The sequence below is a fragment of the Camelus dromedarius genome, chromosome 23 (genome assembly GCF_036321535.1).
Source record: "Camelus dromedarius isolate mCamDro1 chromosome 23, mCamDro1.pat, whole genome shotgun sequence".
NCBI classification, from domain to species: domain Eukaryota; kingdom Metazoa; phylum Chordata; class Mammalia; order Artiodactyla; family Camelidae; genus Camelus; species Camelus dromedarius.
The window spans coordinates 24623625-24651486 of NC_087458.1; the positions used below are offsets into that span (position 1 = coordinate 24623625).

A 27862-nucleotide genomic window follows, 5' to 3' on the forward strand; every position below is an offset into this window, starting at 1 on the left:
ATTCTGAAGGAAGAAAAAAGAATCGTGAAGGAGGGGGGATATCTTTATCAGATCTATCAAGACATTAAAAACAATACGGCACTGATACAAGAACAGACCAAAAGATTATACAGAATACAGAGCCAAGAAATACATGCGTACATATGTAAAGGAAACGGAGTGACACAAGAAAAAGAATGGATTGGCGAACAAATAGTTTGAGGACAACTGAATTTTCAAATGGGGAAAAAAAAGATCAATTCCAGATTAGAGACCTAAATGTAAAGAACAAAACTTCGAAATTTTCAGAAGAAATTATGGATTATCTTTATAACCTCAAGATTTTCTTAAGCAAGATATCAAATACACAAACCATAAAGGGGAATTTAACAAATGGGATGGTGTTAAAAATGTTAATATCTATCAAATTATCAAAATCAAAGTTAAAAGATAAACTTGCTGACTAGACAAGTATCAGTAACATATATAATCGGCAAAGGATTAATAGCTAGAATACATGAAGATGCCTCAAAATCAGTGAGGGACAAATAATGTTTTTTTTTAAAAAAGTGGGCAAAAGAGATGGACAAGTAGTTAAATAAGGAGGACATCTCAAAGTCTAATGAGTTGGTAAGAGAAGTAGTGAAGGAAATGCAAAATAATGGTAAGATACCATTTCATAACCATCAGATTGGCAAAAGTTTAAAAATCGGGCAATACCAAGTATTGGTGAGGATCTGGATACAGAGAACTCTTAAACTCTACTAGCAATGAGGTAAATGTTAGTGTTACTTTGGAGAGCAATTCGTAGTATCTAGTTAAGACACACATACTCTATAAATCAGCATTTCTGCTTTTAGATAATACCTTAGAGGAACTTTTCCTCAAGTGCCCAATGATGTTTGTAGCAGCATTGTTTAAAATGAGGGAAAATGAGAAAGCCTAAATGTCCATATATAAGGAAGTGGATTTTCAAATGTGTGGCATATTCTTTAATATTAGATATAGAATTAGATTAATGATTTATATATTAAAAATGTGTAAAAGCACATGATAGCATTTTTATAAAATTTAAGAAACAAAATACTGCATAGAGTGATTTAAAAATTGAATGAATGGAGTAAAAGTGAACCAACTACTGATACGTACCATAACATGGATGGATCTAAAAAATGTGAAGAGTGAAAAAAGCCACACGCAAGATTATATGCCAGACTCCATTTACATGAAGGTCTAGAATGGCCCATGCTCTACGGTGATGGAAAACAGACCAGCGGTTCCTAGGGGGAGGATTACCCACTGGAAAAGGGCCGAGGAAACCTTCTGGGGGAATGAAAAGGGTTTCATATCTTTATTGAGGTGGTAGTTACATTTGTACAGAACTTAAAATCTGTACATTTTATTGCATGTAGAATATCCTCAATAAACCTTATTTCAAATAAACAGAACTGAGTGCTTTCAAAACGAACTCCTTGGAAACTGGGTTGGAGCCAATAAACAATGTGCAAAGGAATCATCAGAGACACTTCTGTAATCTTACAAATGCTCAGCATATGCTTTTCTTGCACAAGGTGCACATCGTTCCTGTAGCCCACTTCATTCAGACCCTCTGTAACATATCGCTGTTCACAGCTGAAATGGTATCCCCTCAAGGCTACAAGGAGGAAGCAGTACAAACACGGAGGTTCTTGACTCATCCTCACAAGAAGTCACATGGTGAGGTGTCTGGGAGATCTGGAGGCCACTATTCCAGGAGCGGGTCAATCTTTTGAACAGTGTCCAGTCCATACCAGGAAGTGTATACATTAGGAATCTGTGCACTGCATAACAGAAGTGAGGCAGAGCCTCATCCTGGTGGAAAACAGGGGCGTTGAAGACTTTTGGCAGCTGTAGGGAAAAAAACCAGTCCATAAGTATGTCCAAAAGAGGAAAAAATTCCTTTGATGATATCTTCTGCAAAAGAGAAGTCATGAAGACCCACATGCTTCATTTGGCACAAAAGACATTTACTTTTAGTGAATTCCTTACAAGCTCAGTTGTGAAATGTTGGTTTTCAGTGCCCTATTTGTGGAGGTTATAGTGATTCATTTTTCCACTTAAATAAAACTTAGTCTTATCACTGGTAGTTATCTCCACTTCCCTGTGACCCTGAAATCAGCAAAGCTTGTTTTGCTTTAACTGTCTCCATGAGGGCTTGAAAGAGGTGAAAGGAGTAAGGTTTTTTCCTCCACTTACGGAGAATGTCTTCCTTAATTTCGATATCCTGGGACTTCTCTGAAGAGGACACAAAATTGCTTCACTGATTCCTCTTCAGTTGTGGCTGCCCTGTGCTCTGTCTTTTAAGATGTACCCTTTCTGCTTCATCTCAATGTACCAACGGTAGTGCTTTGACAGCCTGGTTCATTGTCTGGTCCACAGAATGACCTTTGCAATGCAGCAATACAGCCAAGTTCAGCAGACGCCAACATATAAAATAAAGTGTTGTAAGGGTAACTCTATAAATTGATGCATAATACATGTTTATATATGAATGTTACTGAGTAATACAATTTTGAAAGTGTTCATTTCTTTTTTATTGCTCTGTACCTTATTTAAATTTATATAAAAATTAAACGTGAACAGAAAGGATACATGCTTGCTTCTGCTGAGGGAAGGATAGGAATAGGCTGAGAACAAGAATGGGTTTCAGCTACATCTATAAAGTATCTTTTTAAAAAATGAGGTAAATGTGGCAAAATGTTAATGTACTTTAGATCTGGGTACATAGATGAATGTTATTTTCTGCACTTTCCTATGTGATTGATATAGTTAACAATTTTTTAAGTAAGTAATAAAATGAAGTATATTAGCTTCTGTGGGGAAAAGAATCAAGAGGAAAGGCCTGTAGTGGTAACTCTGAGCCCAGATACACCAAACTGAATGTGACAGACGTGCACGTCAACCACAGGCTTCTGTGTGTTTTGTTACAACCAGCTGAGAGGAGGTAAGGAAAAGCTACCCTTGTGAGTGGGGCTGGGGGAGCAGTAGGACCTCACCCAACCTCTACTCCATCCTGGGACCCCCTAGTCTCACCACAGGGACTGGGGACAAGTATGGGAGGGGTGGGGATGGAGACCTGGAGGAAAACTGGGGAACAGGGAAGAGGTAGGTATCAAGCAGCTCTGGTTATCTGCAACATTTAAACATAAATTAAATTAAAAAAAAAAAAGAAGAAAGGGAAATTAGTTTAGCTGCTAAGAAGGACAAAAGAGCATCAGTAAGTCTAGGATGATAGTTTAGAGATAAATGCCATCACGACAAATTTAATGGCAGTCAGGGCCCAATAAGTACTTATCTTTTCTATTTGTAAAGACTCTTACATTTTAGTGAATGATGCCATTTTAGGCTCTAGGGATGATTAAAAAAAAAAAGGCAGCTATCTTGGCCCTCAAACAATTTATGATCCCGTTGTGGAGACAAATACCATATAAAACATACATAACAAAAATAATAGCATTAATTCAGTGCTTTCTTTGTGCCAGGCAAAATTCAAAGCATTTTATGCATTTACTCTTGTAATTTCCACAAAAATCTTATGATGTATGGACTATTATTAACATTCCCACTATCTTACAGATGAGGAAGCTGAGATACAGAGAGGTTAAGAATCTTACCCAAGAACACACCACTAGTAAAAGCAGTTAGGATTTGAACTCAGTCCATGGCACCCAAGCTTTTAACTATGACACTAAAAAAAAAAACACAAAAAAACACAAAAAAACCCCAAAACAACCACCAAAAAAACACCACCTTATAGTAAACATACTACATAGCACCTGGAATCTAGGTTTGAATTGTGACTCTAGCACGTATGACCTGGGTGAATTTGCACGTGTCCTTCAACTTTTCTCAAACTGCTTATTTCAGAGTTGTCAGAAAGTCTCAGGTGATTTAATAAATCATGTAGCAATTACATCTACTGTAATTATGATTATAAATGGGCCTTAAAAATGTGACAAGGATCTGCCTCTGGTCATCCATCCCTCCAGGCCTCTTAATCTTTACATCAAAGACCGTTTGACTCACACAACTACAGGCTTGCCCTCAGTCCCAAGATAAATCTTGTCCTTCATCAGAAAGGATTTAAGAAGTTTTCAATAATTCAGGATTGAGTTCTTACAATTGGCTTTAATCCCTGTTCTAAAGCGAAGACTACCTTATCCCTAGAGTTCTAACTTCTGCTTTGTTCTCTTGTACCCTTCCCAGCCCTAAAGAATTACCACGTGTCACATGATTAACACGTTACCACATTTGAAACTCCCAACAGCATGAGGTAGGCATTATTACACAACCTATTTCACAGATGAAGAAACTGGATACAGAAAGGTTAAAGTGCCCAGGGTCATTTAGTAAGTGTCAGAATTACAAGACAAACGCAGGTCAGCTGGCTACAAGGCCATTATTTTTCCTCTATAACAAGCAGTTTTCAAGCTGTGTTCCCGATTCCATGGAGACTCAAGGGCTGCCAGGGGACACCGAAGAGGTAAGTTATGGTTCAACTCACTTTCACAGGTACCTGTACCATGCTGATTGCCACATCCTCTCTGGATTCCATGCAATACTTTCTTGTCTACCTTCTCCTACAACTTAGGGATGAACCTTAATTCAGGACAGCTTCCTCTTGAGGAGATATTTTCCTTCCAGGAGATCCAGCGTGTTTTCATTAAACTTCCACTCCCAGGAAGTAAAGTAACAGAAAGTGGTCCTAGAGTCATTTCAGGAATGGTCATTATGTGTAAGTAATATTATCAACTCTTCCACAGTATGGAAGTAGAGATTAATATGGCTCACATAATCTAAAACAGGGGATCATTTGTTATGAGAATTAATTTTAGGAACATATTTATACCTTAAAATTCACTGTTCATAGCTATGAAGTGGAGTATTCTAGAATAACCTGTAATATTTTAAGCAAGTGAAGAAATACTAAAACAACCTAAGCTGAAAGCTGAAAGTTTTCTAAATTTTCTCCTTGCTCAATTTTATGAAATCTACCACATTATTTCTGAGAACGGAACATTTATCAGGTGTGTGATAATAATCATGAATGAGGGCAAAGTAAATTTCTAAATGTAATTTTAAGATTAGTGTTTCTGATTCTTTTCTCTTGCCCACGTACTCACCCCGCTTATGATGACACCACACAGGACCATTTGAGGAGGGCTACAACGGTCTCAATTATTTCAATTAACGAGAAAAATGTGACGAGTTACAACCTGAAATATCAGCAGTGACCTTTCAGTCCGACATGAAACCTCTTCACATGTCATCAGCAAAGTACAGTAACGATCACTACCTCGCAGTACTATGAGTACTCAGTTCCCGTCCTCTTAAGCCAGATAACTAAATACCATGGATGTGCTGCTATTCTATTTCTCAAAGTATGGTGTACAGAGCACCTGAGTAAGAATCTCCTGAGGCACTCTTCATAAAATGCAGATTCCTGGGCCCCATGAGCAACCTAAGGAATCAAAATTTCTGTAAGATCACGATATTCTCATTTTTGACAAGCTCATTCAGGCACTGATTTGAAAATTGATTGTATAAATCCATTAATATGTCCTTACTATATAAAGGAGAGATTGGTTAAAAACAAAAACAAAAAATCCTGTCTCTATTTGGCTGGTATTTAAGATTGCACATATGCAGGGTTTCTTAGTGTGTGTCTGAAAAAATTTAAGGGACAGTAATATTGATCATGACACCATCCTCAAAAGCAATACCTCCAAGTAAATTTTCACTTTTTAGAAAGAGCTTTAGAATAGTGAAGTTCTTAACCAAAGGTTAATGATAAACTAATTAGTCTTCACTCATTTTAGCAGTCCACACAGTTTATTCAGCAATAGAACAGGAGAGAACTTCCATCATGACAGACATAAGGCAGATACAGGATAGATCTCCGGGGTACATTCTTTATACAGACTAACAAATGATTTGGTTTCACAACATGTGGCAGGCATGATTTGTTGCACACCAACAGCCATTCATTCCTCACTTCTTCCTTTCTGAAAAGGCTCTGATTTTATCAGGGGAGACACTGTGTCCCACCCAGGCAATGCCAACTCCATTCCCCTTTGCCGGGTGTCCTGGGCTCCCTTGTGAATCAGTACCTTCCAATGGGATGTAAGAGGAATCTGTGAGGGACTTTTGAGAAAGATTTTCTTCTCAGATAAAAGATACTTGAAAGAAAACTTTCTGCTCCCTACTTCCAACCTTTGGGACTGAAATGTCTGGAGCAGCAAGCCACACTGTACTCACTGAGGAAACAACTAGGACAAAAAGCCATTAAGACACAGATCCCAGAGGGAAAGACAGAAAGAACCTAGAACCTCGGGACCATTGCTGAGTTGCTACACAAGCACTGGATTATCTAGCATCTTACGTGGAATGTAAAAATTGTTCAGTGGCCTCCGAGATGTTTTCAACAGCTTTTTCCAAGTTTCTTAACCCAAACTCTGATCCATGATTCTTATGAACAAGTGAAGGCCAGAATGAGGCCAATGTCAGGTAAGACCTTCTTAGTTCTAAGAATGCTTTCCCTAAACTGTACATAATACATATGGAGTCAAGCTTGGTAACTCCTTTTGTCACCTCTCTCCTAATACAAATACTTTTCCCTTTCCAGGGGAGGACATTCTAAGTCCAGTCACCACAAAGATAGGATACTCTTTCTTACGTAGAGCCAGCCAAGTAAGTGCTGACAGTCATACTTCTGCATGTTTTTATGTAACCTGGGTAGGTGCCGCCTGATTGAATGTGATTTTTCTGACAGTGACCAGTTATCAACAATGTCAAAGCCCCACCAAGGGTGAGCCAAAGAGCCAATGATGAGCAAGTGGTTATATATGAATAAATTATATATATATAATCACTGATTAATATATGAGGTGGAATCTAGAACAATGTAGTTTCTTACTAAAATGTCTAGCTGTTTTACTGGAATAATCTAGAACCCAGCTACAAAGATGCTTTCCCACAAAAGTTACCATGAGAAATATCATTATGGTGCACAAGGTACGGGCTTCTCCTCCAGGGCTACCTTGTCATATGTTAATAGTTAGGCTGTGGAGCTTTTTAGGAAGAGTAAGCTAATTCCAAAACATAGGGAACACAGATTAGTCTGGTTCTAGATGAACAGTGTGGCTTGGAATACTGATTAAATTCATGCTGAACCAGAAACACGCAGACCCTGGAAGCCAATCCAGCAATTCAAGCAGTTCCCCAAAGTAGTGACAGTTTGGATCAGATTCAGAAAGGAGTAATTTTTCCATCTTCCTTGGGCTACTGGTACAAAACTCTCTAGAGTTTCCATGATTTTAACTGTTTAAGAAGTTACTTGCTTTGGCCAAGTTTTTTGTTTAAGGTTTTGTCTGTTCTGGTCAAGATTAACTGTAACGCAGGGTTAAAACCAGCTACTCTAGAGTCATGTATCCTTTTTCTGACCAGCGGAGGACCGAGAAGAAACGGGTGGCAAGCTTTTTCAAAGGTCCACCTGGTAAGATTTTGGGGAGCCCACTCAAGTGGGAAAGACCAAGGAAGAACAAGGCTTCTGTTAGCAGGATTATCAGGATAACACTCAGGGCAGTAATCAGCTCTGTTAATACGGTCTAAGAATACTTGGTAACACTCATTTTCAACAAGTTCAGTTTGGTACAACCAATGGCCCAGTTCTAGACTAGGGAACCACTGCTGTCCACAGTCAGGGCAATGTGAATTATCTGAGAACATTGGGGCCTAGAAAGACAACACAGAAACCAACGTAACAGAGGCAAAAATGAGAGAGAGACACCCAAATAACCAGTCCTATTACAGGTTTGGTTTAGCAATTTCTCAGTCCAACCAACATTACTTGGAGAAGATTAAATTTGGCTGGCACCTCCGCGCAATTCTTCAAGATTTCGTTGTCTATTTTTCACTCACTTGCAACCCAGTCTCTGAACTCAGGGACTGATCCAGTCTCTAACGTTATCAGTCACTTACTAGTAGCACAGATCTCAGAACAGCTCCTTTAAATCCCAGCTTCTCAAGAAAAGATAGCGTTCTAGTCTAAGTTAGTTAGTTTTTCCTGTGTGTTATCAGCTGGTGGTATCATGCAGAGGCACCTGGCTTACTCTGCTTTGCTGGTAAGTTGTTATGTCTGCGTGGTGAAACAGAGGAGCTGACGGGTCCAATGGGTCTCTGGTGGGCGCTGGCACTCTTGCCGCTGTAATACACGTACCCACGTCTTAAGGCCTTGGCACTTTAGAGCGATGCAGAGGGGTCAGGAAAACCTGGTAGTCAGTCCTCTTGAGCGTGGTCCAGTGAAGTCTTTCTTGGGAGGACCTTAATCAGGACCCAGTCACAGAGAAGTAGCTGCTGCTGAGTTGGTTGGAGGGTCTGGAAATGCTTCACATACCTGTAAATGATAAAACTTCAGACGACTCATGTGGGCTTTGACTTGCTCACAACAGTATTAGAAACATGCATCTGGAAATCATCTGGGTCAGTCAGGGTGGATGAGAATTGTCTCATGGGTTTCATCATGACAATTTCATGTTCGTTCAAACCAATTTATCTGCTGGGAGTTATTCTTCTTTGGGCAATAGGGAGACTTTTGGTTCACTGAAGATTCATACTAGCTTAATTTTTCTTTTTTAGTGTATTTCTTTTTCCTATTCCTTTTGTACTTTGGGAATAATAAGGCCTGTACAATCATGTTTAATGTGGTAGAACTTTGAGATTTCTCATATCTCTCTTCTGTGAGATGGGTGCCATACACAGTATTCCTATAATGGGTGGGACAACCAACAATGGTGACAGCCTTCCGTAATAAACCTCAATCCATGCAGGGAAAAGCTTACAAAATTATTAAATAATAACCATAGGAAGTTGGAGGAAATCCTTCTGAAGGCTGAAAAAGAAGCCATGAGGGGCATGTCCAATTGCTCAAATCTATCTTTATAGGTTTATACACATTTTAAGTTTAAGAAGGCAATTAAGGCATAGTCCTGAGCTATTCTTAAAAAATGTATAGCAAATCAGCTGGAACTTACAGATGCCGTCATCATCTTTGTCTGACACTGACTGTAACAAGTAAACAAGGTGGAGTGGAGTAGAATCTATGGGACAACTAGACAGCCACCTTGGGAGTGCCATAGAGCATCAGAGTACCACACACATGCTGCCTTTTTCCAGCATTCTTTTGTGAATTCTGAGGCTTGATCCTGTGAGAGCACTAGGAGACACTGGGGAGAGTATGAGGGTTAAAACAGTATAAAGATACAGCCTGAAAAGCGGAGGGAATTACGGCCTTAGCTGTGATCAGCCAAACCATGTTCCTTACAGACTATCAACAGTAGCTGTGATTCTCAGATTTTAAAACAGCAACTATAAAAGACAACCGAGGAGCAGCTCCTGACAGTGCGATCCATCTGGGGCCAATATTCTGATGGGAGTCCTAGATGAGGGAGATAGACTCAGTGGATAAACACAGGATGTAACAGACTTCCCCGAGAGTCTACTGTCATGAGCCACTAGAATAAATAAGAGTTTCAGTTGTTGAACTGGGAAATCTTGGGTGTCCAGTACATGGAAAGACAGATGACGAATAGAATTCACTTGATTGTAGGGTTTAGCACAGAAGTTAGTAGTAAAGTTTTCTGACTAAGTCTGACAGTGGAAAGATCTGGAATTTTGGATTTTTAGAGTGAAAGGGGGAAATTCTATTAAAACCTCAACAAGATACAGTATTTCACATCCACCAGACTGGCAAAAAATTAACAAGGTTGACAATGTGGGCTCCATATACCCCAGCCAAGACCACCCACCCCTCCCTCAGGACTCCACGTCTCCACTGGCAGAGTCAAGAAGCCCTAAAGCTCCACATGCTCAAAATAAACCCACCCTTCCCCCAACCTTCACTTCTCCAACTTAAAGAGTTAAGCAAGCACCAGAGCTCCAAACATTCCTGAATCAAGAGAACTCTAGTGCTCCATGTGTTCCCAAGAAGACTGCCCCTCCCCTGGTCCTCCAAACCACTAAGGTCAAGAGTCAAGACGGGGCTCCAAGGCCCTGAGTGCTCAGAGTAAGATCACCTATCACCAGCCCGACTCACTCCTCCTTAGCCTTACCACTACCAGAAGAGTAAGGAGGGCCTCCTGAAAGTGCTCCAGGCAAGGTTCTCAAACTTCCCCCAACTCCCACCCTCACAGCTCCACTACCACTATCTGCCAGCAGGCATGAGGACCAGCCAATCTCCTCACATCCGTACCTGCTTATGTCGATCGCCACATGAAGCCCAGAGCTTCCTGGTTATACCTCATCCCCTCAGTCTCTACTCCTCTCATGGCTCTGAGAGCAGTGAAACAGTATCCTATGCTGTATTTTTCCCCCATAAAACATGCACCATTTTGATATATTATATCAAATATATATATATCAGCTATTTGTCTCTACTAAAATCTAAACTCCAAGAGTAGGGCTTTTTGTATTTTTATTTACAGCTGTACATGCTCAACCAACATTTCTTGAATGAATAAATTGTGAGAATACATAGTAACTGGAATCTTTACCTTAACAATAGGAGCATGAATTAGTACAACCACTTTTGGAATTAATTTGACATTGGCATTATCTAGTTCAGCTTAGGATGTGCATTTTCTATAACTCAGTAATTCCACTCTTAGATAACTAACCTAGAGAAATTTATACATGTTTATCTAAAAATATGAATAAAAATATTCATGGCCGTACTTTGTAGAACAGCAAAATAACAGCGATAATGTCCATGAACAACTGAATGGATAAAAAACCAAGGTATTCCCATAGAGACACAGACGAAAGTCAAGAATATTGAGCTAAAAATAAAAAAGCAAGTATCAGAGGAACACACACACACACTCTCTCTCTCTCTCTCTCTCACACTCCCTCTAATATACAGTTTCCATTTACGTAAAGTTTCAATATATTGTTTAGTAATAAATATTGCAATAAAGCTAAAAAGAAAAGGATAAGCACAGGGATAATTATTACCTCTGATGGGAGAAAAAAGGCACTGGGATTGGGGAGAGCATACAGAGTATTTCAAAGATAACTGTAAGCATTTTTTTCTGTGAATAGGTGGAGGCACAAGAATGGTCACTGTATCATAAATCCTAGTTTACATAATCTCTGATAATTTTTAAAAAAGAGGAGAGTGGAAATAGCAATGGGCTAGAAAAAGAGATTAACAGGCAAAAGCAAACTTTCACACTGGACAAGAAGAACGGCAGCAGGGACTCTGCTCAGAGGCCAAGAGGGTGACCGATACACTGAGGAAAAGAGGAGTCCTACAGAAAGACACAGATCTTTATTTTTCTCATACTATTGTAAGCAACTATCTCTTCATAGAAGTAAAGTAAAAGAAACTATAATATTGTAAATCTACTATACTTCAATTAAAACAATCCCTATGGAAAGAAAAAAAGGTAAAAGAGGCCTACCTAATGCTAATTAATGGAATTAATTCTTCCTCTAGGCTACCTAATGGAATAGAAAGTTTATCTTGGCATGCATCTGTGTGCTGGACTTTGTTTTTTTCATATGGTGCCTTTGTGCAAATTAGAAAAAGCACCCTCCTTCCAGGCAAGATGAAGCCCAAAGAACCTCACTTGGCCAGGTATTCAACAGTAATCCTCCATCTGTGAGATAATAATACTTAATAACAATAGCTAACACTTACAAAGTGCCACTACCTGTTCTAATACATGTAATACACTTGACTCATGTAATCCTTACAATAATCCATTTTATAGTGAAAGAAACTGAGAGGTTGAGCAACTTGCCCAAAGGCACACAGGTCTTCGTAGAAAAATCAGTATTTGAATTCAGGAAGACTGGTTCCAGAGCCTGTACTCACCTGTACTCTTAACCACTGTAAGATACTGCCTTTCTGAAGCAGTGACAGTTAAGACTTAGACAGTCCTTTCATATACTATTCGTGAAGCTACAGGATACTCTTCAATTGTGTCTGATATATTAAAATGGGGGTGGGGGAAACCATCTCTCATAATTTTCTACTTTCAAACAAAAAAAATCCAGGATAGGTTTCAGGGAGTCCTGAATCCTCTGAAATTACATATAAAATTTTTTATGTACACATGCGTATTTTTTTTCTGGAAGGAGAGTACAGGTGACCCTTGACCCAATGTAGGGGTTAGGGGCACGGAACCCCTAGCAGTCAAAAATCTGCATGTAATTCATGTGGGCCCTGTTTCATACCGTGACCCCTCTGCATGTTGTTCCACATCCTCAGATTCAATCAACCACAAACCGTGTAATACTGTAGAATTTACTGTTGAAAAAAGTCTGCGTGAAAGTAGACCCACGGTTCAAACTGTTGTTCAAGGGCCAACTGTATATACTTTTAGACTCCTAAAGGAGTCTGCAATGGTTCAGAACCATCAGGCATGAATGGTTCCTAATCACTGTACTATTAAGGCAATTTTTATTCCTAGCGCCCCCCTCCCGAGAGCTCAGAAGCATGCCTAAATAACGAGCATTCTTGTAATAACTTGTTTTCTCGCTTTATTAATTAGACATGTAGATCTGCCAATCAGAACTTCTAATAAAACAAGAAGATAACTAGTATTACTAACCCTGGTTTGGAAATTTTCAATATTTTAAGTTACAGATAATATTGAAAATGCCTATAACATAAAGTTAGAAAGATTTAGATATTCTAGATGTTTCCTTCCTCAACTCCATTAGCTTAAGTCAAAAGCGGTTGATGTGAGGTAAATGCATGGTTGCCGTCAGGCTTGTAGAAACGCTGAAAACACTTTGAGAACCACCATTACTCTACTGTTTACTGTTTACATTATTAAGGAAACCGCCATTCGTAGTACTAGGCCCAAAGCAAAGTGCTGTAAATACAGAGGAAAAATCGTACAGGACTTCTAGGTGTCCAGCAAATCCAAAGTGGAACCAATGATTTAGGTAAAAGTTAAGGGCTTTTAGATGGATATAAAGACAGCCTGGAGAAAACACAGGAAATTCATGAAGGCCCACAGAAGAAGATGGAATGTCTTTATTTTCAAGCAAACCTTCTAGCCAACAACAGTGGGCAAAAACCAAAGTTTAAAAGGCTTCTCTAGCACATAAACACTATACAGTTGTCCTTCAGTATCAGTGAAGGGTTGGTTCCAAGACCACCCATGGATTAAAAAATCCAAAGATGCTCAGAAGTCCCTTACATAAAGGGCACAGTATCTGCATACAACCTATGCACACCCTGCTGTATACGTTAAATCATCTCTAGAGTACTTATAATACCTGACACAATGTAAGTGCTATGTAAACAGTTGCCAGAGCACAGCAAGCTCAAGTTTTACCTCTTGGAAATTTCTGGAATTTTTTTCCCAAATATTTTTGATCCAGGTTGGTTGAATCCACAGAAGTTGGACCTGTGGAAACAGAGGGCCAACTCTACAAGAGAAAAATACAAATCAGATTTTTTTATGTGTGAGAACTAAAGTAAATTTAGGATTCTTCCAGCTTTGTTAGAGGAAAATTTAGAAAATAGCATTTTAACACCAAAATAGAAAATGCAGTTCTACTTAAACCAGTGAAATTTACAACTACTAATGATGGCAGCTTAATACATATTAAATAATTATCATCTCTTAAATATTCTGATTCTATATAATTTTTTGTTATTTCCTAAATGGATGTTAGTAAGCTAGGTCAATTCTGCCTTTGATAGACAAAAATCCCCTTGTTCTTTATAGTGGTTTCTGATCGAGTCAGGATTGGGGTGACTTCTCCAGGCAATATATCCTGAAACCTCAGCCTCAGCCAAGTCCTCACAAGATACATAAAATCAAAGGAACAGCTACATAGAAAAAACATAAATATTCTAAATTTTCTTGAGTTCCCATTTTAAGCACTTTCCTCCATAGAACATTTTACTCTAAGGCTAATCAATAATCAAAACTATTTTTTGTATTAGACAGTTTTTCTGATAAGTTTTAGACACAAAGGGAAATCTTAAGAGTTTCATATTTCTTTACTAGTTTTGAATTTAGATGTTGGGAGATTAAGGAGTATGAAAAAAAGGAATCACTTTCATTTTTAAATTCACATAATCTAATAATTCTTTGTTAAAAATATATTATGAAAATATATGCTCCTGAAAAAAATCTTCAGCCTCCTTTGTGAGGAACTACTTTTAATTTGGCAAAGTCTTGAAATCACAGAGAGAAGGCATATAGGTGACAATCTTCAGTACTATTTCGCACACGCACTGTTCCCTCTTACGAAGAACAGATAAGCCAAACAAAAAATATGATCTTGAGTCACCCAGGAACTGACAAACATAACAGGTGTACGTGTGCATTGCTGGCATTCCATAAAAGGGAACAACTGGTTTAGAAATTTACTGGTGCAACTTCAATCTACTTTGCCCTCATGGACTGAAAGTCCATGGTTCAAATTCTGTCTACAGTTTCCATTTAAAACACCAGCAGCCAAACCTTAAAGGTTAATGTGCAGCTTTCAATAGCGAAACCCAGTGCCAAGCTTAAGTATTTCTATACTTGTACCAGGTATTTGTGTCTATTGAAAACTAAGTAAGTCTTGTCCACTCCTTTGTACTATATCCATTGTCATAATATGCCAGGATTATTATTTTCACAATTTCCCCCTCATTTCCCAGTGTTTTTACTGTCTAGTAGTTATTCTGTATTTTTGAAAGGGAGGTGGAAAAAGTACTAAAAACTAGACACAAGAAGCACTCTAATTACTTCCTTAGGCAACTGTTTCTTATATAGGGACTGGATGCCTGGAGCACTTCCATTTTTTTTTTTTTCCCTGACTATAGAAAGACTTCTTTTTCTTCTTACCCTCTTCTTACTCCTTCCCAGCTCCCTTGATTTGTATCTTAGGTTTAGGCTAACCACGGAGAGGCAAAAAAGCACAAGCAAAGGATCAAAGAGATTGCTACGATTTCAGGCAGTGGGTGGTATAACTGATTCCCAGTTTTAGCCCAACTCCCCTAATTACCTTTAGTATCTACATGAAGCCAGCACATTTTTATTAAGATTTTTAAATTTGTAAAAAAGTTTCAAAAATAGTGCAGAGTTCCCTTATATCCTTTATCTAGTTTCTTCTAAAGTCAACATCTCATAAAATTAAAATACAATTATAAAATCAAGAAATTAACATTGGTACAAGTCAATTAACCAAACTACAGACTATGTGAATTTCACCAGTTTCTCCACTAATGTCCCTTTTCTGTTCCATGGTCCAATCTGGGATCCCCCACTGCATTTAGTTGTTAATTCTCCTGAGTCTCCAATCTGTGACAGTTTCTGTCTTTGTCTTTTGTGAACTTTCTTGGTCTTTTTGACCTTGATATGTTTGAAAAGTACTGGTCAGTTATTTTGTAGAATGACCCTCAATTTAGGTTTGTATAATGTTTTCTCATGAGTAGCAAGATAAAGAGCATTTTTGGCAAGAATACCACAGAAATAATGTTGTGTCCTTCTAAGTGTATCATATGATTGGGTTCATGATGTCCACATGTTTTATTACTGGTGATGTTAACCTCAATCAGCTGGTTAACATGGTATCTCCATTGTCAAGTTACTATTTTTCCTTTGCAGCTAATAATTTTCTTGGTGAGGTACTCTGAGACTATGCAAATATCCTGATTTTCCTCAAACTTTCATCCACTAGCATCACAGGTAGATTTTGTCTACAATAATTACTATGGTGCTGTTTGTGTAATAGTGATTTTTCTACTTCCTTTTTGCCATGTTTATTTGTCAGAATTCTCCTGTAGGAAAGAGTTATTCCTTCTCAAACCCTGTTTGTTTATTCAACTATGTCAGCATGGACTCACGGACATTTACTTTACTCTATGGGTTAGAATGCAATACTATCGTTATTCATTTTGTTACTCAAGTTGTCCCAACTTTGGTCACCAGGAGCTCCTTCAAGTTGCTCCTGTGTCCTTTCAACAAGCCCTCAAACTTTTTGAGCATTTCCTTAATTTCAAGCACTACAAGATATTCCAGGCTCATCTTGTACTTTCCCTGCCGCAGTCCTGAAATCAAGTAGTTTCCCCCACGCACAAAAAAAATTTACTTTTTTAAATTATTAAGCAAAAGCGCAACTAGACATTTTATTTTTTGTGATGGGGAAAGCAAGTGGAAACTGCGCTAAAGGAAAAGCTCAGCTGTTTCTTCACTAGTAGATGAGAATAAAAGGATAGTGTTTAAAAACAAGAGTGGGTGCTTACTGCTACTGGCATTTCACTATCAGGCCAACAATTTGGACAACCACCACTAATATCCATTCCCTAACTAAACTCATTATTTGAAATCATTAGCATATCCTGAGACCTTACTATACATGCAAACTCTTGGGCTCCACCCCAGACCTATGAGACCAGAATCTTTTGAGGGTCTGGTGCAGAAATCTGTGTTCACCAGATGATTCTGTTGCTTGTTATAAAGTTTAAGAAACACAGCTTTAATGAATAAATGTTAGTTTTCTGTCACTATAAACCCTATGTTTACTACATTTAATTAAAAAAAAGGAAATTTTAGTCTTAATAATGTGTCTTGTGTATAAACCATATTTTTACTCCCACAACTAATAAAACTAAAGGTGAATGCCTCGTCTGTTAAGGCACTAAACACTTTCTTTGTTTTCTTACAATATTTTTTTAAAATATGGTGGTCACAGTAGTTAAGTACAAATAACTGTTACTCTTCTACAAAGAAGTTGTAAGTCAGCCTCCAGGATCAACGCCTGCCTACATATATGACCTAACATCCATAGAGCGAATCTATAAATATGTAACCCTTGCAGCACTGTCTTCTTAAGTCAGACTGCCTAGACTTGAATGACTCTCCAGCACCCAACTTGGTGAACTCTTCCCTGTTTCCCTGGTTTTCTTAACCACATAATGGAGTAACACTACCTAGATGAACGAGGCATTATGGGGAATGAAGAGAGAATGTGCATCACTGATCACTACGGGGCACAAAAGGAGTCTCAGATACTGTTTATTATTTTTTAAATTATTAAGTAAAAGCGCAACTAGACATTTTATTTTTTGTGATGGGGAAAGCAAGTGGAAACTGCGCTAAAGGAAAAGCTCAGCTGTTTCTTCACTAGTAGATGAGAATAAAAGCAGGACCAGAGAGCTCTATTTATATAATTAAAACCCTCACAAGTTTACAATCCAATGTTTTAAATTCAACTTTTTGCAAAAATGTTGTTATATTTACATTATGTATATATATATTTACATTATATATACCCATGGTCAAGGGCTAAAGAAGAGTATATAAAAATCAAAACAACATGATCTGTTGAGGTCGTGGAATTTTAGGTGAATATTCTTCCTTTCTATTTTGATTATCAAAACCATGTGCCAAGTCCTTTAATATTAGTAAAGAGAAAAGTAGCCCAATTAGCAATAACTGTTTCCATTTGAGTCCTTAAACTATCCCATTTAATATTCCAAATAACCCTATGAATCCCACTTTAAAAATGAGGAAATGGCCTCAAAGTGATAAAGCAGCCTGACCAAGTCACACAGTAACAGAAAAGAAAACTCAAATGCAGCTGACTCCAAAGTCTATGCTCATAACCAGTGTCGGAGACATCTTTCTTTATTCACAAATGCTTGGTCTGCTGTGCAAAACTTCCGATAAAGTATAATCACTATACTGAATTATCTCTTGTGGCACACAGTAGTAACTGTAAAATATATAGACTATTAACAAAAATTTAACACAATTAAAATACTAAATGCAAAATGAAAAACAGTATAAAGCAGACAAGGCTTCTCTGAGCAAACTTTCCTTCAGAAAATCCAAGTGGCACTTCAGAGAATGTGGATTTCCTTGGCATAGTGTTTAAAATTACTTTCTAGGCAAAAATAAATTACATATAAGGCAATACACATTATTAAAATACCCAATAATCCATCCTCAAATAATTAGCTACATCCTTAAATTATTTTATTTGTGAATTATAGACGCTCTCAGGCTAGTATTATCGCTACACTAGGAAGAAAAATAAGTGAAACAGAGCTTAAATGAGTCACTTATGGTTACATGATAAACCAGCAGCAAAACTGGCCATCGAGTTCTGGAGTCCGCATTCAGCATAATAAACATGTCTGAGGCGAGGCTCTCACTTTAAGTTTTCATAGCAAATACCAGTGTTTTCAAATTGTTCTAATCCACACAAAGGCTTCCAGGAACAGTTTTAGCTCCTCTACCACTAAGTTTCGTTTTAGATTATTTTCCACTAGCCGTTTATATACTAATCCTGTGCTTGAAAAACGAAACTGATAAACAGGGAAAACTGCCTAATTCTTAAAAAATAGAGATAAGGAAAGGATCTCTCATACAGATTCAAAATAAAATGTTTTAAAACCTAAAGACAGATAAAATTAAAACAAAAACAGTATGTTGAATAAGATTTAGGTAACTCATTTCTGTCTACGTGTGATAAAGTCTAACAAGCTCTACTAAGTCGAGTATACACATTTTTGAAGGAAGGAAAATGGGGTCAACTTTCTCATAAGGTGTGGAATACAATTGGGGATACATACGTATACGTAAGCAATTGGTAACCGTAGGGTCGTACTAAAACTTCATTAACTTTGCTCTTTTTAGCACCATTAAGGCTAAAAAAAGGTAAGGGGGATACAATTTTACAAGGATTAAGAAGACCAATGATGGGATCCTGTTAAGCACAGAGGTAAGGGAGTAATCAACATCTACACTGGTAAATTTCCGGTTTACACTGGAACCTTGTTAAGAATTTTGCTTCTCATCTCAGAGTCCAAACCAAACATTCATTCCACCTTATTCTGTTTAATGTCTATACAATTCTGTTTCTCTTTTTTCACTCCAAAACAAAAATATACCTCCAACCTGGTCCGTTTTAAGGTTTTTGCGGTAGGGAGGTGGGGGTGGGGAGGGATCGGTTTTGAAAGATATTTAAAAAGAAGATATCAGATCAAATATTAAAACATGTAGAAGTTGCATATACATTTTACTTACAAATTCTAGCGGGGTTTTAAATCGTCGACTGTCAATGTCAGGAGAGCCCTTCGAGTGTTCTCTCCGCTCCACAACGCCGGGCTGCACCCCTCGGACGCGGCCCAAGCGAACGTCGTCCCCGTCCCTGCCCACGTGACGGCGACCTCCGCGGGGAGGGCGGGCGCCCGCGGAATGCTGGGACTGGTAGGCGCCGGCCCCTCCCCCTCCCGTCGGCACCCCCTACCCCTCAGGCCCAGCGCCCGCCCGCTCCGGGCTGGCGAGAGGCTGGAGGCGTGGTGAGTGCGCGCGACCGAACGGCAGGCCTCCGCGGGTTCTCGCGTTACATTCTGACCCGGAGGCAGGCATCTCTGCAAGACAGTGGATGCCCCTAACCCTCAAAAAGACCTAAAATTAATAGACGCGAAGAATCCATGGAACCAACAGTGAGAGGCACTACCCAAGAGATAAGGGAAAGCACCTGTCAGGCTTGGCTTGGAAGCCGGCCTCTACCATTACTAGGTGCGTGTCCTCAAACGAGTTGCTTAATCTAAACCTCAGTTTGCTCGTGTCAAATGCGGACAACGCTACATACCTTATAATGTGGTTGTGAGTGTCCGCTAAATGACTTAGTAAATGATGAATAGAAAGTAGCTATTGATCTATTAATTTTATAAATGTGAAAATTGAGAGGTGGCAAGCAATTTACCTAAGAACACATAATTGGTTTAGGGCAAAGTTGAGTGAGTCTGAAGTTCCTGTTCCTGACCTCCACCAATTCAAGACAACGGGGAAGAAATCTGCTCACGTAAATCTCACTTCCCTTTTCCTAATTTTTTTCCGTAACACTTCTGACCAACACACTGTTCTACTTATTCTGATTTTTTTATCTGACTCCCATAGAATATGAACTCCAAGAAGGCAGGGAAGGTTGTCTTTCCGTCTATTCTTTTACTGCTGTATCCCCAGACCTAGAACAGGGTTCACCTAGTACACAGCACAAGCTCAACTACTTATTGGATTAGTGATTCTTCATGTAACTGATTTTTTTGGTGTTCACCTCTCAACCATCCTCTTTTGGCAAAAGGCACAGGATTTGGGATCAACAAAGAGTAAGTGGACAAATATTACATTCTAGTCACTTCACTGTTTCAATTTTCTGAATTTCAGTATAACATTTCCAGCTAGACATTTTCATTTGTATTAACACTTTTAAAATATGTTTCCTATCACTTGTGAGAACGGGGAATAACTGGAGCTAGCTACTATATCTTTAATTTACTTCCTTTTATTTAATACTTTAATCTTTTCCTTATTAAAAATAACAATGTTTCCTCTTTCCACTAAGATATAACCCCAAGGTTATTTCCCTATCTGACCAGAAATGTGAATATCACATACAATGAACTGATAAATGCTTTCTCAAGTAAATAACTGGATTTCTACTTATCCTGAAAAAAAAATCATGTACAAAAATTATCTTATTTTAAAATAAAATGTTTCATTTAAAATAGTTGTTTTATTTAGAAATGTACTGTACTTAAATGCCAGTCATTTAACCTGAATTATAATTTTTTTGTATATCAGTCTTCCCTAGTACATGGCAAATTCCCTCAGAGAGAAGACTACTCTAACTTAATTCATGTATTTATTGAGCATCTATTCTGTGTCAACAAAGATGTTTAATAAATACGTGAATTAATGAGCATACTCTTTGTTCTAATCATCTCTTCTCTTGTTCTCTTTTGATTCACTGAATTCCTCCACATATTTCAAACTCCCAAAGTAACTAAATATCCAGAGGTCATGCCTCCTCTTGGTATTGGCTGGCCAGCAATTCCTTTATAATATTAGCTATGAGTCTACTGTCTCTATAATGTCACCTCTTTTGGGCAACCCTTGTAGTCTGGCAAACATCTACAGAATATCTGGTTTGACAAGAGTTTAGCTTTACCTTACAGTTAGTGATGAAAGTTCGTTATTTGTAAGGTTGCTAGGTGTGGGAGGCACATGTGGCAGAGCTAGGATTACGTATCTTCATTACCAGTACAAAAGAGAATTCTGTCTTACGGAAAATCCTAAGCAAATATACCTGTTAATGTTAAATTATGGTTACCATGCCTCTGATTTTACTTCAAGATTCTCATGATTTGTTTCTTTGAAAAGCCATTCCTAAGTCTTCACAAGCATTTTTAATTACAAAATAACACATGTACTGATTATTCAATAATATGTAAAACCTCTTGTCCTCTCTTTTTCAATATATCCCCCAAACCTAAGTTTTACAAATCTGTATCCAAGTTTCTATACAGGAATCTGTCCTGGTAAATGTTTTAAAGAGTCTCTTAATATATGCATTAGTGCTCATCATATGAACTTTGTTTATTAATACTATAAAGTTTTATATCCTTTAATAATTTCTTCTATTACAGAACTTTTACTATCATACGTTATTAATGAGTAATGTAATAGGCACCTTATAAAGCATTAGTTAAAACATAAATAAAACCCAAGTATTAACCAAGTATCAACACTCAGCATTTTGTCAGAAAACAGTAGTCTCACAGATTTTCCAAATATACTAACATAGGCTGACAAGGGAGAACATGCTTTTAGTTTTTCCTTAAGAAAAAGATAAATAAAAGTAGCATCTCCCTTGTTACTGTTCCTCCAGTTTCTTTGGCTGTATGGTGTATAGTAAACAAAGCTAAACTAAACCAAGCTCCTAACGGGCGAAAATCCAGGTGACTCCCTAAAGCCTGTAATTCCTCGTGTCTGGTGAAATTTATGAACTGTTAATGAAAACCTAAGACACCTTAAGATTTCATTAAATTGAAATTTGTGCCCAGTTTGCACAAATTAGTTGTTCAAAAACATTCCAAGGTGATTTTGAATACTTGAAAGAACAATTAAATACCTTTAAAATTTTCAAAATCATTCGTTGTAATTGGCTACAATTTTTAAAATCTATTCACTAAAATCAATCATAGAAAGTCGTCCAAGAACACGTGTATATTTGAAGACAATGTTTTTCCATAATTTTCACTTTACACTAATTTAACCTCCCCTCTGTGTGTCTAAATTGGGTTAGATTATTTGCAGATTATCCACATCTGTAAATATGTTATAGAGATGGAACAGCTTTTATCATCCTTTTTTATTCAGAAAACAAAACGCAAGAAACCCTAACTCAAAGCAGTATATCAAGTCATGCCCAAAATTAAGGTAAAAATCATGGAACACAAGTGAACATTACAGAGCTTATCTTTAATCAGTGTGTGTGCGTTTCTCACTGTCCGTAATACAGCACTAACAAGGTGTCTGAACAGTGTTGCTGGACAAGAGCTCTTATACGAAACCAGGAACGAGACTGTTTGCATGCGCACATTTTGCAAATGGAAACCCACTCGAGTAAGCCTGTAGATCCGATTTTGTACACTCTCAACAAGTGATTAAAACCTAAAACTGGTTAACTGCCTTCATAAGGAGCCTGAAACTAAAAATTTTCTCCAGATGAGGACACCTCCAGTAGTAGCTTTCTTATTACTCCTGCTACGGACACTTGGAAAGGGTCGGCTGAGGCAGCAGTCGATCCAAAAGGCTGCTGGGAAACTGCGCAACAGCCTGGGAACGAGGACGGAAAGTTCTCCTCCACCCCGTCTCACTCCCCCTTTTCCAGGGACTCGGTACTAGGGGGCCGGGCGTCTCCTGCGTGCGGGTAACAGTTGCCAGGAACAGCTAAGTTGAGGACCGGCAATTTGCCCAGCCAGTTGTCCCTTCTCCGTCTTCCCCTCCCTCCCTCCGCGAGGGCCGAGGACAGCGACGTCCTCCTCCCTCTTCTCCTCCTCTTTGGTGCCTTCAGCCAGGAGGCGGGAGTGACCCGCAGCAGCTGACCCAACACGGGCACTGCCTGTCCCACAGCCCTCAGAACACATCATGGGCCCAGAGGCGGGTTTGCAGCACAGCAGCGACGACGCAGGCGGCAGCCCCGGCGACTCTCAACTGCCTCCCTGACTGCCGACATCACCGCCCAGCACCCCGAAAAGCCATCGCCACCAACGGCAGGAGAATCTAGGGGCCTCCCAAAACACCTTCGCAATTTACTCAAGATACGTCAACAACTATGGCGGGCGAGGAGCAGCGGGCGGAGCCGGTGAGGGAAGGTTGGGGGCTGTACGTCACGCCCAGGGCTCCGCTGCGGGAGGGAAGGCCCCGGCTCGCCCTTCAAAATGGCGGCGGCAGTGACACGCCTGCGTACGGAACTCCTACGCCGTCGCGCCACGGCCGGCGGGAAGTGAGGTTCTCAGAAGAGCCGCCCGAAGTGTACGATGACTTCGAGCCCCGGGCGGCCAAGCAAAAGGCCCCGGGGGGAAGACAAATTCCGCTAGAAGAGTTCCGGCCCGATTCAGCAAAAGAGGAAGTGAGAGAAAGCGCCTACTACCTTCGGTCTCGGCAGCGGAGGCAACCGCGACTCCAGGAAGCAGAGGAGATGAAGACGCGAAGGGCTACTCGCCTCCAGCAGCAGCAGCAGCAGCAGAACTCACAGTCGTCTCCCCTACAGTCGTCTCCGGTTACGACCCGGAGAGGATTACGGGACTCCTCCCGTTCATCTGAAGGTGAGGCCGACGGAGGTTAACAGTCTCAGCCGCGAGCCGGGAAGGGAGAGCCGCGGGAAGGGAAGCGCGCGCGCGCGCGGACGGTGTGCGCGCTCCGAGCGGGCGGGCGGGCGTGAGCCTTCCCGGAGCTCACCCCTCCGGGGCTCCTCCGCCGGGATGGACGTGCGCCTGCACCCCGGGTTCGCCCCCACTGCAGGCGGGAAAGAGGCAGGGGTGGGGCACTGGAAGGAAAGAGAGTCATGTGGAGCGACCTGAGCAGAGCCGGGGAGCCCCGTGCATCCCTTTACATCAATTTAGGGGTGTCAGGATTGCCTCTTTCTGCAGGCCAGCACTTTGGGACAGCGAGTTAGGCGGCAGGCGGGTCACTGAATCACTGCAGGCTCGGTTTCATGCCGGTTCTCTCTGTCCTCCGAATGTTTCTACCAAAGCCACTTCCATTTCCTCCTTTAACTCTCAGAGAACAGAAGTTCCCAGCTGAGAATTTTGATTCTAATTTAACCTTCCAGTCTTTTTCCATCACTACTTAGGTGGGGAGAGAGGGAGGGGAATTTTGTGAGTGGTCGTTTTGAGGGCTAGTGTAGTCGGTGAAGTGATTTGAGACCCCACCCAAATACACCGAAATGGGGTAAAGACAGTTATCCTAAATTTGAAGCTTCCCCTCCCCAGTGTCTGATAAACTTGATCTGATCTCTTATTCTCGAGTGCAGTGGTTGTCTGGCAGAAATTCGCCACGTTGGGGAGTCCCAGTGTAACCTGGGTGGTTAAGTAGTAGCCCGACAAAGCAAGACTCTTAATTCGTTTTCTAATAAATGGACCATAAGAAAACTGACAAAGTGAGTGTATTGTTTTAGATAAGTCACAGATGAAGTCACTCCCTTAATCCATTGTCTTCTTCCCCGCCTCGTGTAACACTGAGTCACAGATGAAGTTTCATATTGGCCCCGGGTAGGGTACCTATGAGGTAAAATCAGGGGATTTGAATCATAATGGGATTACATAGTTAGTGATAGACCATTTTTAGTTTAGAGCAAGAGTAATAGGCTGCTGACACGTGAAGTGCTGACATATGGGAAGATGTGTTGATTTTGGTGTTAAAGATATGTAAGTTACTATTGGGAGTAGCAATTCTAGTTTTGTCTCTCTTTTAACATTATAAACTCTCTGAAGACAAAGATCCTACATATGTGTTTGGAGAACCACGTCATACTTAAGTACTTAGTTCATTCTGTGTCTCCAAAATCTGGAAGAATGCTTTCGTAGGCAGTAAATATATTAAATTGTATTGACTCCCACACAGGCTGGTGCAGTTGTACAAGATAATTTTTTTTAACACATAAACGATTTACCTCTATTTTAGTAAATCTGTAAGGATCGAAACATTTTTCACTCTTCTGCTTTCTTCCACATCATTTATGACATCCCAGCCCATCTTTTAAATATTCTAATGAAATATATTTTTGTTATAAAGTGTCATTGGTGAATAGTTTATTTTTATATTGTCTCAAAGAGTAGTTCTGACTAGTTTAATTCCTAAGTTTTGATAAACCTAATTACACATTTCTAAAAGAATGAATTACATTTGTTTATATATTGCTGTTAATATGCATAATCTACCCAGTTCGTATATTCTGAATTTTACAATTGCCATATCTGTTCTTTAGAGGATGAACCACCTTCACAAACTGTTTTAAGCCAAACAGTCTCAAAGAAAACTATCAGGAGAACACAAGAAACTCCAGGTAAGAAGAGTGAGTTTGTTTTTTCCCTTACCTGTCAATTTTTTTTTTTAATGTACGGATTATAACCTAGTCCATCAAGGGTCCCAAATCATATGACATTCAGAGTTTCAGTAAATCTTCTTTACAGGTTGTTTACTGAATTAAGCAATAGTGGCATGTGTCAAGAAAAGACAGCACACATACTTGAGTAACTACTAAGTACCAGTTACTCAGTTCATTCACATAACTATGTTAATTCATTCGCATAACTATGCAGGATGGATATATTCATTTTATAAATGAGAAAACTGGAGCTTAGAGTAGCTAAGACTTTTCCCTAAGATTACTCGATAGGTGACTGAGCTAAATTCAGACCCAGATTTGTCTTTTCCAAAAGCTCTTTCATTTGCCCCAAGTACCTCACTGTCACTCTGCTACACAATAATTAGCTACTCTGGAAAGCTTGTTAAGTGTTGAATGAATGAATATGTCACATTATAGTCCATTTATAATGAATTAAATGATCTACATAGTAAAAATCATGACACAACATGGTCAGTCTTCTCAGTTTGATACTGTATTTCATCAAATCTAAAATCTCAAAAATTGTAAGATACACCATCACTGTTTTATGTACCACCCAGAAGGAAGAAATGCTGCCAATTAAACTGTAACATGCCAAAGATTGTATGCTACATCCCAATTTCAGAGATGTTAAAGTGTAAAAATATTTGTATCTTACTGTTAACACAACATGGAAGTAGGCTACATTTGATAGTCGGCTTAAAGTTTTAAAACCTGTTTAAACTATACTGAAAAGCAAGGGAAAGGATTAAGATCAGTTATTAACATTTAATGTCCTTTGGTTTTAGTTCTATTTATTTTCAGTTTGCTTCTTTTGATATTAGGAAAGTTCACATCAGTAAATGATTATAGCTATTGAAACTGATCATCCCTGGCTTTTTTTTTCCCCCTTAACCCATACTCTGACTTAGAAAAATCTTAGAAAAATGCTTTGACTGATAGGTGCTATATTAAGATTTTCCAAGCCAGTTGGAAAAACCATATTCTTGAAATTTTATTTATAGTAATATATTCATATAATTGCATGTCCCTTATACCTGAAGAAACAAAAATTTCTCATTTTTAAAATCTACAGTAAATTTGTAAAAATTTTGGAATTAAGTACATTGATGTTATGAAGACTGTTGAGCACCAGCCTATAGACCATTATAAAACTATTATGTAATAGAATGTCTCGAACAGTCTTTTGGAGTTCACGTTAGGCCTGCATTTAAGGACTGCTAAAGGGGTCTGTGGCTGCATAATGTCGTGGAAAGAGCACTGGATCTTGGTTGAGTTAGCTACCCACCTTGAACTTCAGCCCTTTATCTATATGACTTGCCCTGCCTAACTCACAAGGCCACCGCAGAAATGCTACAGTACTTGCAAAATCACTTTGTACATAGTAAAACATACAAATATACAGTATGGTTTTTTCCCCCGCAGGGCACTTTACAGGAGATGTGAAGTTCATAAAAGATTACTTAAGCGTTTCTTTTTCTCAAGAACCTTATGCTATAGTCGATAACAGAAAATAGAAAACATTTCCCAATATAGATGATAGATTGATGGAACCCATGCATAGATTACCTGGAATGTATCGATAGCATACTGTGCATGCAATATAACTAGAAATAAGGGTATGTACATCTTTGGGAGATTTGAGATACTCAGGGTTCTCTTACACTAAAAGATACTTTTTAAAAATCATACTACATCTATCCCTTGACATGGTCCTGTCGCATTCCTCTTAATAAAATGAAAAATAGTTTAGAAAAATCGATAAATAAATGCTTATAAAGTCTGTTTGGCAGAAGAATTATTAAAAAAGGAGTTACTTTGATGGAAAACTGCTTTGAGTACAAGTTTAAAGTTAGGCCCTTCCTCCTCCTGATAAGAGTCACAGACTTTCAGTTTAACTTTGGCATTCAAAATAGTGCTGTAATTTTATCTAGGGCCACTGGTGTGGTCTGAGAGAACTCTATCCAAAAATGTCCTCAAAAATAAAGACCTAAACCAAGGGGCCACTTTCTAAAACAATCTAGCAAAGATAACCATATCATTTGTCACCCTATTTTAGAAGCCGTGAAAAAATATTGTTTATATTAGTTTAGGATGGGCATACAGTTTGAACTCTGCTCATTGTTTGAAGTTTCAGAATTGCATGATTTTCACATTAAAATAGCCGTTAGGTTGTTCAGTTAGTCTAACCTACATATACATGTATAACTTCATCTATGGCTAGATTCATTCCTTTCTTAAAATTAATTTCATAATGTAAAAATGGATTAGGAAAATTTCATTTACTTTTCCTAAAGTTAAGTATTTTTAACAGTTGTGGTTTCTAGCTAAATAATTAATACTTAAGTATTTTTAATGCCTACTGTTTTGTCGTGAGCATTTGATTCTTTGGCCGCTGTAATTA

The 27862-nt window shown here is 38.9% G+C and overlaps 3 protein-coding genes across 12 annotated transcripts in view; 1 reads left to right on the forward strand and 2 right to left on the reverse strand.

The window, feature by feature from the left end:
• The window catches only part of TOR1AIP2 (torsin 1A interacting protein 2), a 35876-nt gene extending 12262 nt beyond the window's left edge, over nucleotides 1-23614 (reverse strand). The window contains exon 1 of one of the 4 annotated variants that reach the window (XM_064478049.1): nucleotides 23482-23614. The gene's annotated coding sequence lies outside the window, so the exon portion shown is untranslated. Of the gene's footprint in view, nucleotides 1-1519; nucleotides 2504-13367; nucleotides 13462-19064; nucleotides 19190-23481 lie in introns of those variants that run through there. The other 3 variants (XM_031435673.2, XM_010992909.3, XM_064478050.1) reach the window with 3 other exon arrangements.
• Nucleotides 5832-19199, reverse strand: LOC105099981 (torsin-1A-interacting protein 2). Of its 2 annotated transcripts, XM_031435674.2 has the most exons (3): nucleotides 19065-19107; nucleotides 13368-13461; nucleotides 5832-8413 (listed from the first exon to the last, which is right to left on the reverse strand). In XM_031435674.2, the coding sequence occupies exon 3, from the start codon at nucleotides 7744-7746 to the stop codon at nucleotides 7351-7353; it is 396 nt and encodes a 131-aa protein (XP_031291534.1). In that variant the 5' UTR covers nucleotides 7747-8413; nucleotides 13368-13461; nucleotides 19065-19107; the 3' UTR covers nucleotides 5832-7350. The 2 variants fall into 2 exon arrangements, with proteins under 2 accessions (XP_031291534.1, XP_010991210.1); XM_010992908.3 differs by lacking the exon at nucleotides 13368-13461 and having other exon boundaries at nucleotides 19065-19199.
• The window catches only part of TOR1AIP1 (torsin 1A interacting protein 1), a 35914-nt gene continuing 30671 nt past the window's right edge, over nucleotides 22620-27862 (forward strand). For 2 of the 6 annotated variants that reach the window (XM_031435666.2, XM_031435667.2), the window contains exons 1-2: nucleotides 22621-23656; nucleotides 25318-25395. In XM_031435666.2, coding sequence (XP_031291526.2) covers nucleotides 23164-23656; nucleotides 25318-25395 — 571 coding nt within the window. In that variant the 5' untranslated portion in view covers nucleotides 22621-23163. Of the gene's footprint in view, nucleotides 23657-25317; nucleotides 25396-27862 lie in introns of all 6 variants that reach the window. The other 4 variants (XM_031435668.2, XM_010992910.3, XM_031435672.2 and 1 more) reach the window with 4 other exon arrangements.